Source organism: Octopus bimaculoides, chromosome 9 (genome assembly GCF_001194135.2).
Source record: "Octopus bimaculoides isolate UCB-OBI-ISO-001 chromosome 9, ASM119413v2, whole genome shotgun sequence".
Taxonomy (NCBI): domain Eukaryota; kingdom Metazoa; phylum Mollusca; class Cephalopoda; order Octopoda; family Octopodidae; genus Octopus; species Octopus bimaculoides.
Genome location: NC_068989.1, coordinates 82,065,684 through 82,080,705, shown reverse-complemented (window position 1 = coordinate 82,080,705; position 15,022 = coordinate 82,065,684). Strand labels below are relative to the sequence as shown.

The following is a 15,022-nucleotide window of genomic DNA, read 5'->3' as shown; positions in this document are numbered from 1 at the left end:
ACCATCAGTGACTCCAGCCCACCATCAGTGACTCCAAACCACCATCAGTGACTCCAAACCACCATCAGTGACTCCAACCCACCATCAGTGACTCCAGCCCACCATCACTGACCCCAGGTTTCTGATTGGTCAGTCACTGGTTCACAGCATTTCTCATGAGAGAGTAGTAAGGGAGTGTCTGTAATATGTTGCAGAACAAATATTACAGAGAACTTTATTAAGAAGTATGCTACATATTCAGTTTTTTTATGCTGCCATTTACATTCTTCACCTTTGTACACTACACATACATTTGTAAAAGATATATAACACACACACATACAAAATACATACAAAACACATACAAAACACATGCCAAAATCATAAAGCATGCAAGAGTAACATATATGAGGGACCAGAGCATTCAATACCAGATTGGTAGAGTTTAATTTGGTCATACAACTAGCTCAACAAACTGTTACAGTTGCTATTGTTAACTCACTGTTCCCATGTATTTTGTAATAATTATATATATATATATATATATTAATAGTTATCGCCAAGCCAACATGGCAGACCAAAAAATAGGACAAATGCTGCCGTTGATTATCTCCAAGAGGCCATTGCCTTACTAGCTAGCTATGTGACACACGAACCTGTGTCCATTATAACCTTCGAACAGGGAAGGTCAGCCGCTTCTCCTTGCTGGTCTGGCGTCTACAGACTAGTTTCAGGGTGTTTGCCTTTTATCAATGTAGAGCAGCCGAACCCAGCAGGCGTCGCTGGGTTTTATATATATATATATATATATATATATGCATATACACACACACACACACACACTTACCAGAACAATGTGGGACTAAAACAAGAGTCTAAGCCTATTGCGCGTGTGTGTGTGTATGTGTTTGATGTTAGAAATGGCATCCAGCTGTAGAGGCCATGCCAAAGCAGACACTGGAACACAATGGTGTCCTTGGGCCCATCAGGTCCTGTCAAATCATCTAACCCATGTCAGCATGAAACATGGACGTTAAATAATGATGATGATGTGTATGTGTGTCAGATGATGATCGGAATTGCTTACCCAAGGTAATGTGCAGTGAGAATGTACCTGGCACCACTTGATTACAAAGCAAATTTCTTATCATAACCATAGTGGTGGCACTCTTATCTACTATAGCCTTTCCCCTCACGACCTTCTTGATAAATTTGTTCTTACTGAAGATCATAGAGTGAGGGTGGGGCAGTGCCCATGACTTTTACTGATGACACTGAGGTTGGGGAGTGAGGGTGGGCAGCTACCGGCTAGAGCTGGATGGATGGTGTGGGGGAAGAAGGATTGGATCAGGGTGGAGAGTGAATTGTGTCATGCATCAGTTGAGAGTGTGAGAAGGTGATGAGAGAAAGAAGAAATATGATTGGGGAGTGGAGCAAACTGCAGAGGGTAGACAGCCATTATATTCTATTACTTGTTGACTATTAACCCCTAATCATGCATGGATTCTCCCACCAATACCAACTCCATCACCACCAACGCTGTCATTAACATCACTATGCTACTACCCCTGCAATTGCCAATAAATAGCTCATCACCACCATTATCGTTAATACCCTCCCCACCACCACAAATTCCACCATTACCACAACCACCAAACATCACCACCACCACCATTAACACACTACCACCATCACTCAGCACCACTAGCATCAATGCCAACATTATCTGTCAGTACCAACACTACCCAAAACCACTGCATCCAGCACCACCCACAAACAGTACTACCACCAGCAATATCAACACCATCCACCAAAACCACAACCCCCCCCCCATTAATACTACCATCACCACCGCCCATCATTAGCACTACCACCAACACCACTACCACTATCAACACCATCACCACCACCCGTCAGTAGCATTACCACCAACACCACTACCACTATCAACACCGTCGCCACTACCCATCATTAGCACTACCACCAATACCACTACCACCAATACCACTATCAACTCCATCACCACCACCACCACCACCATCACTCACCATTACGTTCACCACCAAAGAATGTTTAGACCACCCTCCTTCACCAGTGATATTATGAGATGTGAGGAACCTATCCCTCACCCCTTTGCAATGTGAAGTGGATTAACTGACAAAAACATTCAACTTAATCCGTGTTTGTTATCTTTTACTGAGAAATTGTATGTTTCATTACAGGTTGATGGGGACAACCCAATCAGTAGTAGTAATAGTGCTACTACTACCTCCAGTGTACTTACATCATGGTCAGGGCCCCATACAGTGATAGTGCCCCGCACAGAGGCTGGTTTTGGATTTACATTACGTCACTTCATAGTCTACCCTCCAGAATCTTCCACCATTTCTCAAACTCAGGTGAGTTCACTCAATTTCTACTTTTATTAATGACAAATTATTTTTTTTGTTTTTATGTTTTTTTGTTTTTTTTTGGTTTGTCTTTTGTTTTTCTTTGTTAATATACAGGCTTGGAGAAATTGTTGAAATGCTAGAATAGCTACATGTGGATGTGTACTGTGTGCAAGAGGGAAGATGGAGGGGAGCCTCTACCAGATTCCTCATGGACCAGGAACAAAAGATATAAATTTTTTGTTTAAGCAGTAGTGATAGTGTGGGTGTAGTAAGCATACTATTAGTTGAGAAACAGGTAGATAAAATGATTGAGGTAGTCAGAGATTGTGATAGGATAACGAAGCTTAAACTAGTCTTGGTTAATGTGACTACAACATTTACCTCTGCCTATATTTCACAATTAGAACTGGCAGATGAAGAGAAAGCCCAATTCTATGTGGCCCTCTTACCTTGATAATGAATGATGATAACTTTATCACCATGGCTGGTTATTTCGACTGACAAGCTGGGCAGCACTTTGATGGATTTCATGGTGTGTATAAAGACTTTGGCTCTAGGAATGAGGAGGGAACAAAGCTGCTGGAGGTCTCTGATGCTAATGACTTAGTTATATGCAACATTAGCCTGAGAAAACCATCTGATCCCCTATTGATCTGGTGGCCAAACAGGCCAGATAAGACTTCAAGTCTATGGCTGGTGCAAGGTTTCCATCCAGATCAAAGGTGGTGTGGGTATGCAACAGTAAAATGGACAGATATTTAGCAACAGAGACACAGGCTTGGAAAAACTTGAAAAATAGGGGTGCAGTGAATTGTACTGGGCAGCTAGAAGGGAATTTAGGTGACAGGTTTACTCAACAAAGGTTGCAACAGAATATGAGAGATTTACCAATGTTCTATGATATGAGGATAGAATATATCATAGAACATTGATACAAGACATTGTGGGTGAGAAGTATGTATGACTGGATAATGGTGTATTTGCACTTGGTGTTGCTGCAAAGAAAGAAGCATGAGAAAGTACCCAACATATTCTTATTTCTTTATTGCCCTCAAGGGGCTAAACATAGAGAGGACAAACAAGGACAGACAAAGGAATTAAGTCGATTACATTGACCCCAGTGCGTAACTGGTACTTAATTTATCGACCCCGAAAGGATGAAAGGCAAAGTCGACCTCTGCAGAATTTGAACTCAGAACGTAAGGGCAGACGAAATGCCGCTAAGCATTTCACCCGGCGTGCTAACGCTTCTGCCATCTTGTTGCCTAAATCCGTGTTTGTTATCTTTTACTGAGAAATTGCATGTTTCATTACAGGTTGACGGGGTCAACCCAATCAGTACTTAGATCATGGTCAGGGCCCCCCCTTACAGAGATAGTGCCCCGCACAGAGGCTGGTTTTGGATTTACATTACGTCACTTCATAGTCTACCCTCCAGAGTCTTCCACCATTTCTCAAACTCAGGTGAGTTCACTCACCTGAGTTTGAGTACCCAGCATATTCTGTTAAGTGGTTGACATTAGGAATGACATCCAGCCATAGAAACCATACGAAATCTGTGACACTGGAGTAAGATGTGGTTCCTGCAATCTTTAGGGACCTTGTCTAACTGCCTAAACCATGCCATCATGGAAAGCAAATGTAAAAATGATGACGATGATTATGAGTTACGCTGTGTCATTGTTTGTCTCTTGGTCAGTTCTGAGCCAGCGTACCTATGAGCAATGGTGTTCCACTTATGAGCCTCTCATCTGTTCAAGCCAAATATATATGTACATGTGTATGTATATGTATGTGTGTGTCTGTATGTACATACATAAGTACCAGTCATGTACGAAGGGTGATGTAATCCACTAACCCTTTCTCACAAAACTTGTGTCCTTGTTGCTATGTTGAAAATCACTAATGGTTCTAACATTGGCAAAAGGTCACAAATCTGGAGAAAGAGTGTGCTGGATTTAATCAACTCCAGTATATGACTGGTACTTTACTTTATCAACTCTTGAGGAATGAATGACATAGTTGTTCCCCAGTAGCATTCATTGCATTGTAGTGACATCTTATAGCAGACGACTGTTATATGTTCAATGTCCGGAGTTTTATCCACGCATGCGCAGGGACTAAGTCCGGAAGGAATACAGGAAGAGTCTCATGCGCATGCGTAGAGTTCGACACCCAGCTTTGGCGCCTTTTCTCAGTCTCTTCGTTGACTGATCTCCGTCGAGCCAAGACGTCCAACAGAGCTCTCTCACATGTCAGCACCAGAGCTTCACAAATAACCACGGAAATCATTCAGGAGGCGTCTCAGTAACCGAGGGCGACGAGCTACCGAATTCCCTCCAAGCGTGGACTGAATTCCACTGTAAATAAATATTGTTATGTTGTTCAGAATCTGCGTTCCGTTGTTTCTTCTAGAAATTTAATGTACGGAAGCGGTGTACACCTAATGGTGTATAACCACTTCCCTACAGCATAAACATGATATTTTAGTTGCCATATTCCATATTTTATTTGTTATCAGTGAAATACCCTCAGCTGGGAATTGAAACCCTATCAGCAACCTTATTACAGCTCTACATCAGCTATATGACCTCTCTTGCCATCAGACTGCTACAACTGTAACCCCTCCCCCTAACATTACTGTTACATGTTGAACTGTTAGATAACAGCCGTAATACTAATTGGAGTAGTTTCTGTATGATAATTTGACCTTTCCCCTATCTAACATGTCACTAAATTGCTCGGCCGCTCCACTCAACACCATTTCCATAATTCTGATGGCCTCACCCCGGATTTCCTTAAATTGAACTTATTACTTGAAGGATATCAGCTTCACCTTCAGACTTTAGATTGAATAAAGCCACGTTCAGTCCCTCATCTGAACGATAATTATCATACCCTTTTGTTATTGTGATTTTTAGCTGTGGACTATCAGAAGACAGTCTCCCACACTCTGTTTATCTCTTACTTTCTCTCTCTATCTCTGATTAGTTTACATATTCTCTCTCCTCACACACACATACACACACAAGCAAAGAAATACTCATAAGCATTCACACAAACTATAAAAAGCCTTGTGAATATTGACTAATATCCTATTTCTTCATTCATTATATTATATGTGTGTAGGCGCGTGTGTGTGTTTGTTTGTGTATATGTGCTTGGGTGAGTGTATATGTATTACCCATCTGAGGGTAAACCCACTGGTATTTCTATACACTTCATAAATTAGTCCAATATTTTATCAGACATCGACAACCCACTTCAGACCAACCACAGTCAAATCATTTCATATTTCTGCCTTAAATAAGGAAAGAACACATACATAGCTATACCTACTCTTATATCAGATGAGACGGTCACAGCTAAAATAACTTTGATCTTCAATCTGCTAGTTCAGGGATGGAGTTAAACAACAACATCAGGCATGGCCTGGCAGTCTTTAGTGTATCAGACAAAATGCATTGAGCTATTTTATTTCAGACCTCTCTTCTCTGAGTTCAGATCCTGTTGAGGTCAACTTCACTGTTCACCATTTGTAAAAGTGCAAGCCTAAATTGGTATAACCGTTTGCATGTCAGATAAGATGTTTTGTGGTATTTGTTCTCACCCTTTGCTGTCTGAGTTCCTGGGTGGTAGATAGGAGAGATAAAATACGATAAACATCCTTCCTAAGTCATAGAGACTCACTGTCACTAGCGTAGCTAGAGGGGGCAGTTCACCCCAGGCAGCACTTTTATGGTGGGGGGGGGCCACATCACTTTTCTGTCTGCTGTAGGCAATATGTATTTTTTGTAGGGGTCCGGAGGCAGCAAACTAAAGGGCTGCCCCCAGGTGGCACACACTCTATGTTAGTGCTCGTAGGGCCAGTCTCCCAGTTTTCATGGTGCTTATATCCTTACCACCCCCCTCATCCTTGGACGGAATGCCTGACCATCGCAGTATTACTCAGCTGAGTGAACTGGAGCAACGTGAAATGAAGTGTCTTGCTCAAGAACTCACTGCATCAGCCAATCCAGGAATCAAAACCACAATTTTGCGATCGAGTCCCACACCCTAACCACTAAGCTATCCACCTCAACTTGTGGGTTAGACATAACCCATTGCCCAGTTTAGAGACATCCTGGCTGACAAAGACAATCTTTCCTTAGAAGAGAGGGACAGGTTGCTAAGATGGTAAGAAACTGGCATAAGGTGAGTAACCAACTAGGTAATACCTTAATGACAGTTTTAATGGACAGTGGTCAACCATATAATACCACAATGACATTTGTAGTGGACTATTTGGTGGAGAAAAATAAGTGAACTTAGTTTAGTTTAATGAGGGGTGACACTGGACAAAGCAGGGTTGGTATCAGCTTGTGTGTGTGTAAATGTGAGTGCATGTGTTAGTGTGATACTGTAAATTGAAAAAAACACTAACCTTGATAGAGTTAATACTCCCTGTACTTTGTTGTAGAATACCCTGTGTTCAATCTTGGCCTTGATTACGAGGTTGGATATTTGGGGTTTTGTATTGATGAACATGATATAGTAGTTCTACTCTTTATATACGTAATGTTTAAACATTCTTGTTTACCTTATACTTAATACATCCGGTTGGGTCCATATCTCTTCTAAACACATATTTCAATGATAATTATGATGTCTTACCAATCCTTCTCTTCAGGAGATCCCTCCCACTAACTTTTTTCTATGGGCCACCTTTAACTCAAGTAAATCCAACACAGATCCTAATTAACTGTCTTCGGCCACAAATGACTGACAGAATTAAACAGTGTCTTTAATGAGATCAAAATTAATTGGGAGGGTTCGTTTGATTTCAAAATAGCCCTGTACTGCACCCAGCTCCTTAGTAGCCTTGGGAAGTGTGTGGAATGGGCTGTGGGTGAGGGAAGTGGAGGTGTGGTTGAGTGGAGGTGTGGTTGAGTGAAGGTGTTGATCTCTGAGATACACTAAGGGTCAGAGAGGAGCAAACTAATATTGACAAAATATATTGTTTTAATATCAGGTTTCACTCGATCAATGCAGTGTACGTGTGTGTGTGTGTGTGTGTGTGTGGTGTCTGTGGACTTGAATATGTGTAGATGTGATAGTGTTGTATGTGTGTGTATGTCTGTAATTGTAGTTGTATATGTATGTGTAGATGTGTTTGTAATAGAGCTCTATATGCGTGTGTAACCGATATGTGCATGTGTTTATAATAGATATGTGTGTTTGTAACAGATATGTGTGTGTGTGTGTTTGTAATAGATACACTTGTATGTGTGTGTGTTTATAATGGGTGCATGTGCTTGTAATAGACGTGTGTGTGTGTGTGTGTGTGTGCTTATAATAGACATGTATGTGTTTTTATAATAGATATGTGTGTAGGTGTAAATCATGGACTCTGGAAGGCAAGGAGAAAATACAGGCACTCTATTAAAGAGATAAAACCTAATTTGAATTACTATTTTGATGTTGTTGCTGCTATTAGTGGCAGAGTTGACAGTGGTATTAGTAGAGACATTATTAATGGTCTTGGCTGTTAGTAGTACAAGGGTGGGATCAGTATAGTGCTGTTGGTGATTGACATAGTGGGGGGGGGGGGCATTGGTGTTGCTGATAAAACCATTGTTTATCTTTTACTTGTTTCAGTCATTAAACTGCAGCCATGCTGGGGCACCACCTTGAAGAATTTTAGTCAGCCGATTCAACCCCAGAATTTATTATTATTATTATTATTATTATTATTATTATTATGTTGTAGCACCTGGAGTATATTCTGTCACTCGCTTATGTTGAACTGCTAAGTGATGGGGATATAAACATACCAACACCAGTTGTCAAGTGGTGGTGGAAGACAGTCATAAGGGGACGGACACACACACATCTCAAAGGTTAGGTAGAGAGAGGAAAAATAGATGAAAACAGAACGGACAGAAAAAGGAGAGTAAAACACAACACAAGGAACATTCGCAGCTGATTTTCTCATCAGTTGGTTTCCAAAATCTCTTAGTGCTTTCACACTATTTAAAGCTAAGACCACTGTTATCAATGGCAGCACCAGAGCATTTAGGAAGGGCATCCAGCTGTAGAAACTCTGCCAGATCAGATTGGAGCCTGGTGCAGCCATCCAGTTCAACAGTCCTCAGTCAAATTGTCCAACCCATGCTAGCATGGAAAGTGGACGTTAAACGATGATGATGATGGTGTGTGTGTGTGAGACAGGCTTCTATCAGTTTCCATCCACTTACAAGGCTTTGGTTGGCCTAAGGCTATGGTAGAAGACACTTACCCAAGGTTCCACAGAGTGGAACTGAACTCAGAACCATGTCGTTGGAAAACAAATTCTTACCGCACAGTCATGCCTGTGCCATTATTGCGGTGGTGGTGGTGGTGTTTGGTGAATCAAATGCAGAGTAAAACAGAACTATGTCTTACTTCCTGTCTGCTCTAATGTTCTTTAATCTTTCATATAACTTGTTGTTGTTGTTGTTGTTTTTGTTGTTGGTGGTGGTAGTAGTGGTGGTGGTGGTGGTGTTGGTGGTGGTTATGGTGTTGTTGATGTGATTATTCCATCATCAAATGTAATTATTGTCTAATAGAGCGGATAATTATCTAAATGACTTCAACATTTCTACATTGTTGGTAGGTTAAAGCATGGGTAACATGGAACTACCACCACACCACTACACTCACTTAACCCTCTTACTATACCTCTTGTTGATTCGTTGATGCGTATGGGTTAACTATGAGTAACATAGGACCACCACATCCACACTACCTAACTCCCTTACTATACAATTTGTTGGTTGACATGGGTATGTAGGTTGGTTTAACAATGGGTACTATAGGAGCACCACAACACTACCTAACTCTCTTACTATAACCACTGGTTTGTTGGTTGATGGGTGGGTGGGTTAATTATGGGTATTATGGGACCATTACGATCATACCATACTATTTAACTCTCTGTCCCCTACTGTCTAAGTTAAGAGGTTCAAAAAAAGATCTACAAATTTGTGCACCCTAACACACACCATATGCTTTTTATGTGATTGCTCAGTCTGTTGAAATAGCAGCCAAATCTTCCTCAAATCACACCTAATCATCAAATAACACAACAGGTAGGCAATATTGGATGATGTAGATATAGAGCATGCTACATAAAGCTTACACCACATGTGTGTAAAAATGTATAACTCATGTTTTATAAGGTTCACTCCACATGTAGATGTGGTGGAATGGCGTATTTGAGCATTTTATATTTGTCCTGTTTACATGAATGTCAAAGCTGTGGCCATTTTTTTCTGGCATAATTTATACAGTACTAAGTACTCAATATGTCCTTTCTTTTTTAAGGTGGAAAGTTGTGATGTGAGGGAAATTTGGTTACTATTTCTAGCAAGTGGAGACAATCCCATTGAAGCTACTTTTAAATGACAGTAGAAAAAAAAAAGTAACGTGTCCAGTCTACCACACAACCACCCTTACTTAGATCTCTACATGTCAGTATGTTCAGTCAGGTTCTTGCTCTGACCTAAGTTGTTCTGGACTGCCTATCTACCAATGCACCGGAGGTCTGCTCAACAGCAATTAAAAATCTTAAAGTTGTTTTTACAATAGCACGTGGGTTGTGGTATTACACCTCCATATTATCTTCATGGATTAGTGGAAGTGACTCACTAGAGGACTAGGGATCAGTCGAATTTTAGCTAATAATATCTGAAATACAAGGAAGCTGATAAAAGTCTGTGTCAGTAACACCGATAATAAAATCTGAAGAAGTTTGTAGGGCTCATAAGACCTTAATGCCAATTTTCAGGGTTTGTTTACACTCCTAATACCAAATGGCACTTATGAGTTCTTTCAATATTTCAACTTATGAATGAAGTTTACCATTTATTAGGGACCAGAGAGGTGATGATTGGATGATTTTGTGGGTTTATAGTAAGGATTAGGGGCCAATATGACATTTGAGTGTTGGAGTAGATATGCTAGGGAGCAGACAGGTGATGGTTGAGTGTTGTTGAGATTTGCAATAAAGGTTAGTGGCCAGAGAAGGGATATTTGATGGTTACTGATTTATTGGGAGGATTTAGAGACTAGGCAGGTATGTTTGGATGTTGTTGTTAGTTTGTAGTATGGATTGGGGTCGAGACACACAGTATTTGAGTATGATATAGATTTGTTGTGATGGATCAAGAAATGGTTAACCCTTTGAGTCTGTAACACCGGTTTACCAGTGGATGGCTTATTTTTCTCTATGCTGTAGCACCAGTTGACTGCCAGGTATATGGTAAAGTAAGGTTCAGAAGGTCAGGGCTCAAAGGGTTAAGGACCAGTCAAGATATGATGGCACAAGAATTGATTAAGGTCCCAATCACAAGAATTGATTAAGGGCCCCATGTTGAGGAAAGGAAGCAAGATAATTAGGTTTAACAGTTGTTGCTTTTGTTGTTATTGTTGTGGTAGTGTTTTGTTTCCAGATGAGCTGAAATCACCAAAGATCATATCATGGCACATACAATTCACAAGACAACAGTGAAGTAAATAGTTTAGTAGCAGGGGTCTGCTTTGAGGATGAAGTCAGGCAGCAAGCCGATGTATCAAGGGAAGTAATTATAGACAGTTTTGTGAAAGGTCACTGATTGTAGGTCAACCAACTTGTGAAGGATGAAATATTGTGGGTGTGGAAATAAAGGAGAGGGGAACTTAATGCAATTTTTGGGGTAGGAGAGAAAATTTAAGACAAGTTATTTAACCGCAGGTCAGTCCTGAGCCAGCGGATTTATAATAATGGAAACTATTCCAGTAATATCCATACTGATTTTGTATATCTTGGATTACTTTGTCCAATAGGACCTTCAAGGGAATTTGATTGTTATTTCTAACAGGTTAAACCACTGAATAGAGGCTCCTCCAATTCCAAAAGAAAGTTGAGGGAGCATGAGGGCTTCTTTCTGCATAGCTGTCTACTGAAATGATCATGTGTGTGTGTGTGTGTGTGTGTGTGTGTGTGTGTGTGTGTGTGTGTGTGTGTGTGTGTGTGTGTGTGTAGGTATGACTTTGTAGTTAAGAACTTCTCCTCTCAACTATGTAGTTTCAAGTTCAGTTTCACTATGCAGCACCTTGGGCAAGTGTTTTCTACTATAGTCCCAGGTCAACCAATGCCTTGCGAGTGGATTTGATTGATGGAAACTGCATGGAAGCATGTCTTATATGTATGTGTGTGTGTTGCCCGACTGTGTTCCTATTCCTGTGACTTTGCCATTTGACAAAAGTGATCAATAGAGTAAAAACCAGACCAGGGGTGATTTGTTCAACAAAACCCTCCAGGACAGTGCCCCAGTATAGCTGCAGTTCAATGGCTGAAACAAGTAAAAGAATGGGCAATAGAAGCACACACACACACACACACACACATATATATATGTATAAACACACATACATGTGTGTGTGTATTCAGTGACTCAAGGCGTTGAGAGTTTTGTGTATTGAAATTTGATAATAGCAGTGCACAACACTCTTAACCATTACATCTGAATAAAATATGTACAATTTTTATATACTGAGTCTTGTTTGTTTCAACAAGCCTTCACACGTACAAAAATACTTAACTTGAACATCTACTCACTCCCTTGACCTGATCAGTGGGAAAGAAACTGCAAAATCTCTGGCCACTGACCTCTTCCTCAAGGCCAATATATGTATGTATACATGCATTGTGACAGCACATGACCTAGTAGTTAGGGTGTTACACTCAAAATTGCAAGATCATTGCTCTGTGAACACTTTGACACCTGTCATGTTGCACACCATGCACCTGTATAGGTACTGTTAATTTGCTAGAGAGAGCAGGCTAATTGTACAGCACAGATATTTGATCACTATTTCAAATCGTCTGTGCAGCAAGTTGTTCAGTAGCAAGTTGCAGAATGCTCGTGACTGTCATAGCTTGCTTTATGACCTAATGAACACAGATAAAACTCCAGAGTAGCTAGAAACTGACTCAAACAAAATAAGGATATTACTAATCTTCACTATAGACACAGGCGTGGCTGCGTGGTCAGAAGACAGAGAGCTGGCAGAAACGTTAGCACGCCAGGCGAAATGCTTAGCAGTATTTCGTCTGCCCTCAACGTTCTGAGTTCAAATTCTACCGAGGTTGACTGTGCCTTTTATCCTTTCAGGGTCGATGAAATAAGTACCAGTTACGCACTGGGGTCAATGTAATTGACTTAATCCCTTTGTCTGTCCTTGTTTGCCCCCTCTATGTTTAGCCCCTTGTGGGCAATAAAGAAATAAGAAGCTTGCTTCCCAGCCACATGGTTCTGGGTTCAGTCTCACTATATGGCTCCTTGAGCGAGTGTCTTCTACGATAGCCTCATGCCGACCAAAGCCTTGTGAGTGAATTTGGTAGATGGAAATTGAAAGAAGCCCATCATATATATATGTGGGTGTGTGTGTGTGTCTTTGTGTTTGTCCCTCACTATCAATTGACCACCAGTGCTGGTATGTGTATGTCTCCCTACCTTAACGGTTCTGCTAAAGAGACCAGTAGAATTAGTATTAGGCTTTAAAAGAAATAAAATAAGTATTAGGACTTTCAAGGTGGTGCCCCAGCATGGCCGCAGTCTAATGACTGAAACGAGTAAAAGATAAAAGATCCAGTATTGAGTATTCTTTGAGTGTGGTTGGATGGATAGATAGACAGATTGATGATTAGCTATGATTGTATAATCTATGTGGTAAGTGGCTTGCTTACCAACCACATAGTTACAGGTTCAGTCCCACTGTGTGACACCTTGGACAAGTGTCATCTACTATAGTCTCGGGCTGACCAGAGCCTTATAAGTGGATTTGGTAGATGGAAACTGAAAGAAGCCCGTCATATATATGTGTGTGTGTGTGTTTCTGTTTGTACCCCCACCATCGCTTGACAACCAATGTCTATGTGTTTACGTCCCCGTAACGTAGTGGTTCGGCAAAAGAGATCGATGGAATAAGTACTAGGCTTACAAAGAATAAGTCCTGGGGGTTGATTTGTTTGACTAAAGGCGGTGCTCCAGCATGGTCGCAGTCAAATGACTGGAACAAATAAAAGAATGTAACCAATTATTGTATCAAGGTACCGTCACTAATTCTTATTCATGATTGATTCTTATAAATTTCCCCATTAGCAGAAATTATCAGAGCAAATCAATTTGTATTAAGAACTAGTCAAGTAAGCGATAGGTACCTGATCTTTGACTCCCGTGATTACTAAGGGGGTCACTCAGTTAAAAATATACCACACCCAACTCCATAGCTCTAGAGAGAGAGTTCTTCTACAAATTAGCTCAATGTGCTAGAAATAGCAGCCAAATCTCTTTTTAAAGAGAGGGCACATATGATCAAGTTTTCAATACATGTTCTGAATAAAAGATAGGGTGGTCATAATTGGGCCGCCTTTGATCATAGGCAGGATCAAGGCAGGCACACACATATAGTCATGTACGTATATAATTATACAAGTAGATGGATTATTACGTACATCACCATTACAAACATTCCTACACAAACAAACAGACACATACGCACGCACGCACACACTAAAATAGACATACACATACATATTGTATAATATACTACAATCAGGTAGGGCTGTGAGGCGTAACAACAGTATGTGTGTATGTGTTGAAATACTGTCACACATTTCCACTGTATAGTCACAACACGCACTCAAATTCCTGTTCACAGTTGCATATATATATATGCCTGTGTGTATACATATACACACACACACACACACACACACACACATTGAGTAAAACATTCTTAGCTGCCGGAGTGAGTGGTGTATGAAAGATGGGGAGGAGGAGGAGGTGGTGGTGTCTGTGACGACCGTGTGAACTGAGGAGGAAATGTTGAGATATGTGACGGAGGAGTAGTGGTAGGTATTGTCGGCAGGGACATATAAAGAAGTAGTGAGAGAGAAAGAGAGCAACAGGATACACGAGGAGAGGGTGGTGTGGAGTGAGAGAAGAGTAAACATGTAAATAAGGAGACAGAGACATATAGAAACTAATGAAAGAAGAGGGAGAGAGAAAGAAGGGTTGTACGAAAATCAAAGACACAACTCCTTCCCTCTCTCAGTTTATTATTAAGTATTATAATACTTTATAGCACGTTTGACTGCTGGCTAGGTTAGCTGTACAGCAAGTACCTGGTGCTGTAGGGTAACCAGCAGACACACGTGTACTACAGACTACACATACACACACATATTTATATACATACACACACACATATATATAGATATATATATATACACACACGCATACACGCACATAGGACGAGGATTAACTGTCCGGACGAGTGTACAACAACTGGATATTGAACTCGCGTATCTAATGCAATGCCTTTGGAATTATTAAGATTTCAGTGGTTACATAATTCCCGCGTGATATTTACCTGGGGAAGGGTATCCAGTGTGGCGCCACCCTAACGGGTGGGTATTGTTTAAAAGGTAGGTTTGTCTTTTACTTCTCTCACCCTAAATTTGACAACCGTTTCTTCACGTCATTTCTATCCAGACGACAACATTTCTGATATCGCCTCTTTCTGTCTGTGTTGGAATGTAGTGGCTACATATATATATATATATATATATATATATATATATA

At 40.7% G+C, this 15,022-nt stretch overlaps 1 protein-coding gene across 8 annotated transcripts in view; it reads left to right on the top strand.

Annotated features, from left to right (window-relative positions):
* LOC106877701 (rho GTPase-activating protein 21) overlaps window positions 1-15,022 on the top strand; it is a 373,680-nt gene that overhangs the window by 211,969 nt on the left and 146,689 nt on the right. For 6 of the 8 annotated variants that reach the window (XM_052970828.1, XM_052970827.1, XM_014926655.2 and 3 more), the window contains one exon: window positions 2,202-2,378. In XM_052970828.1, the coding sequence (XP_052826788.1) occupies window positions 2,202-2,378 (177 nt within the window). Of the gene's footprint in view, window positions 1-2,201; window positions 2,379-3,659; window positions 3,837-14,437; window positions 14,866-15,022 lie in introns of those variants that run through there. The other 2 variants (XM_014926658.2, XM_014926657.2) reach the window with 2 other exon arrangements.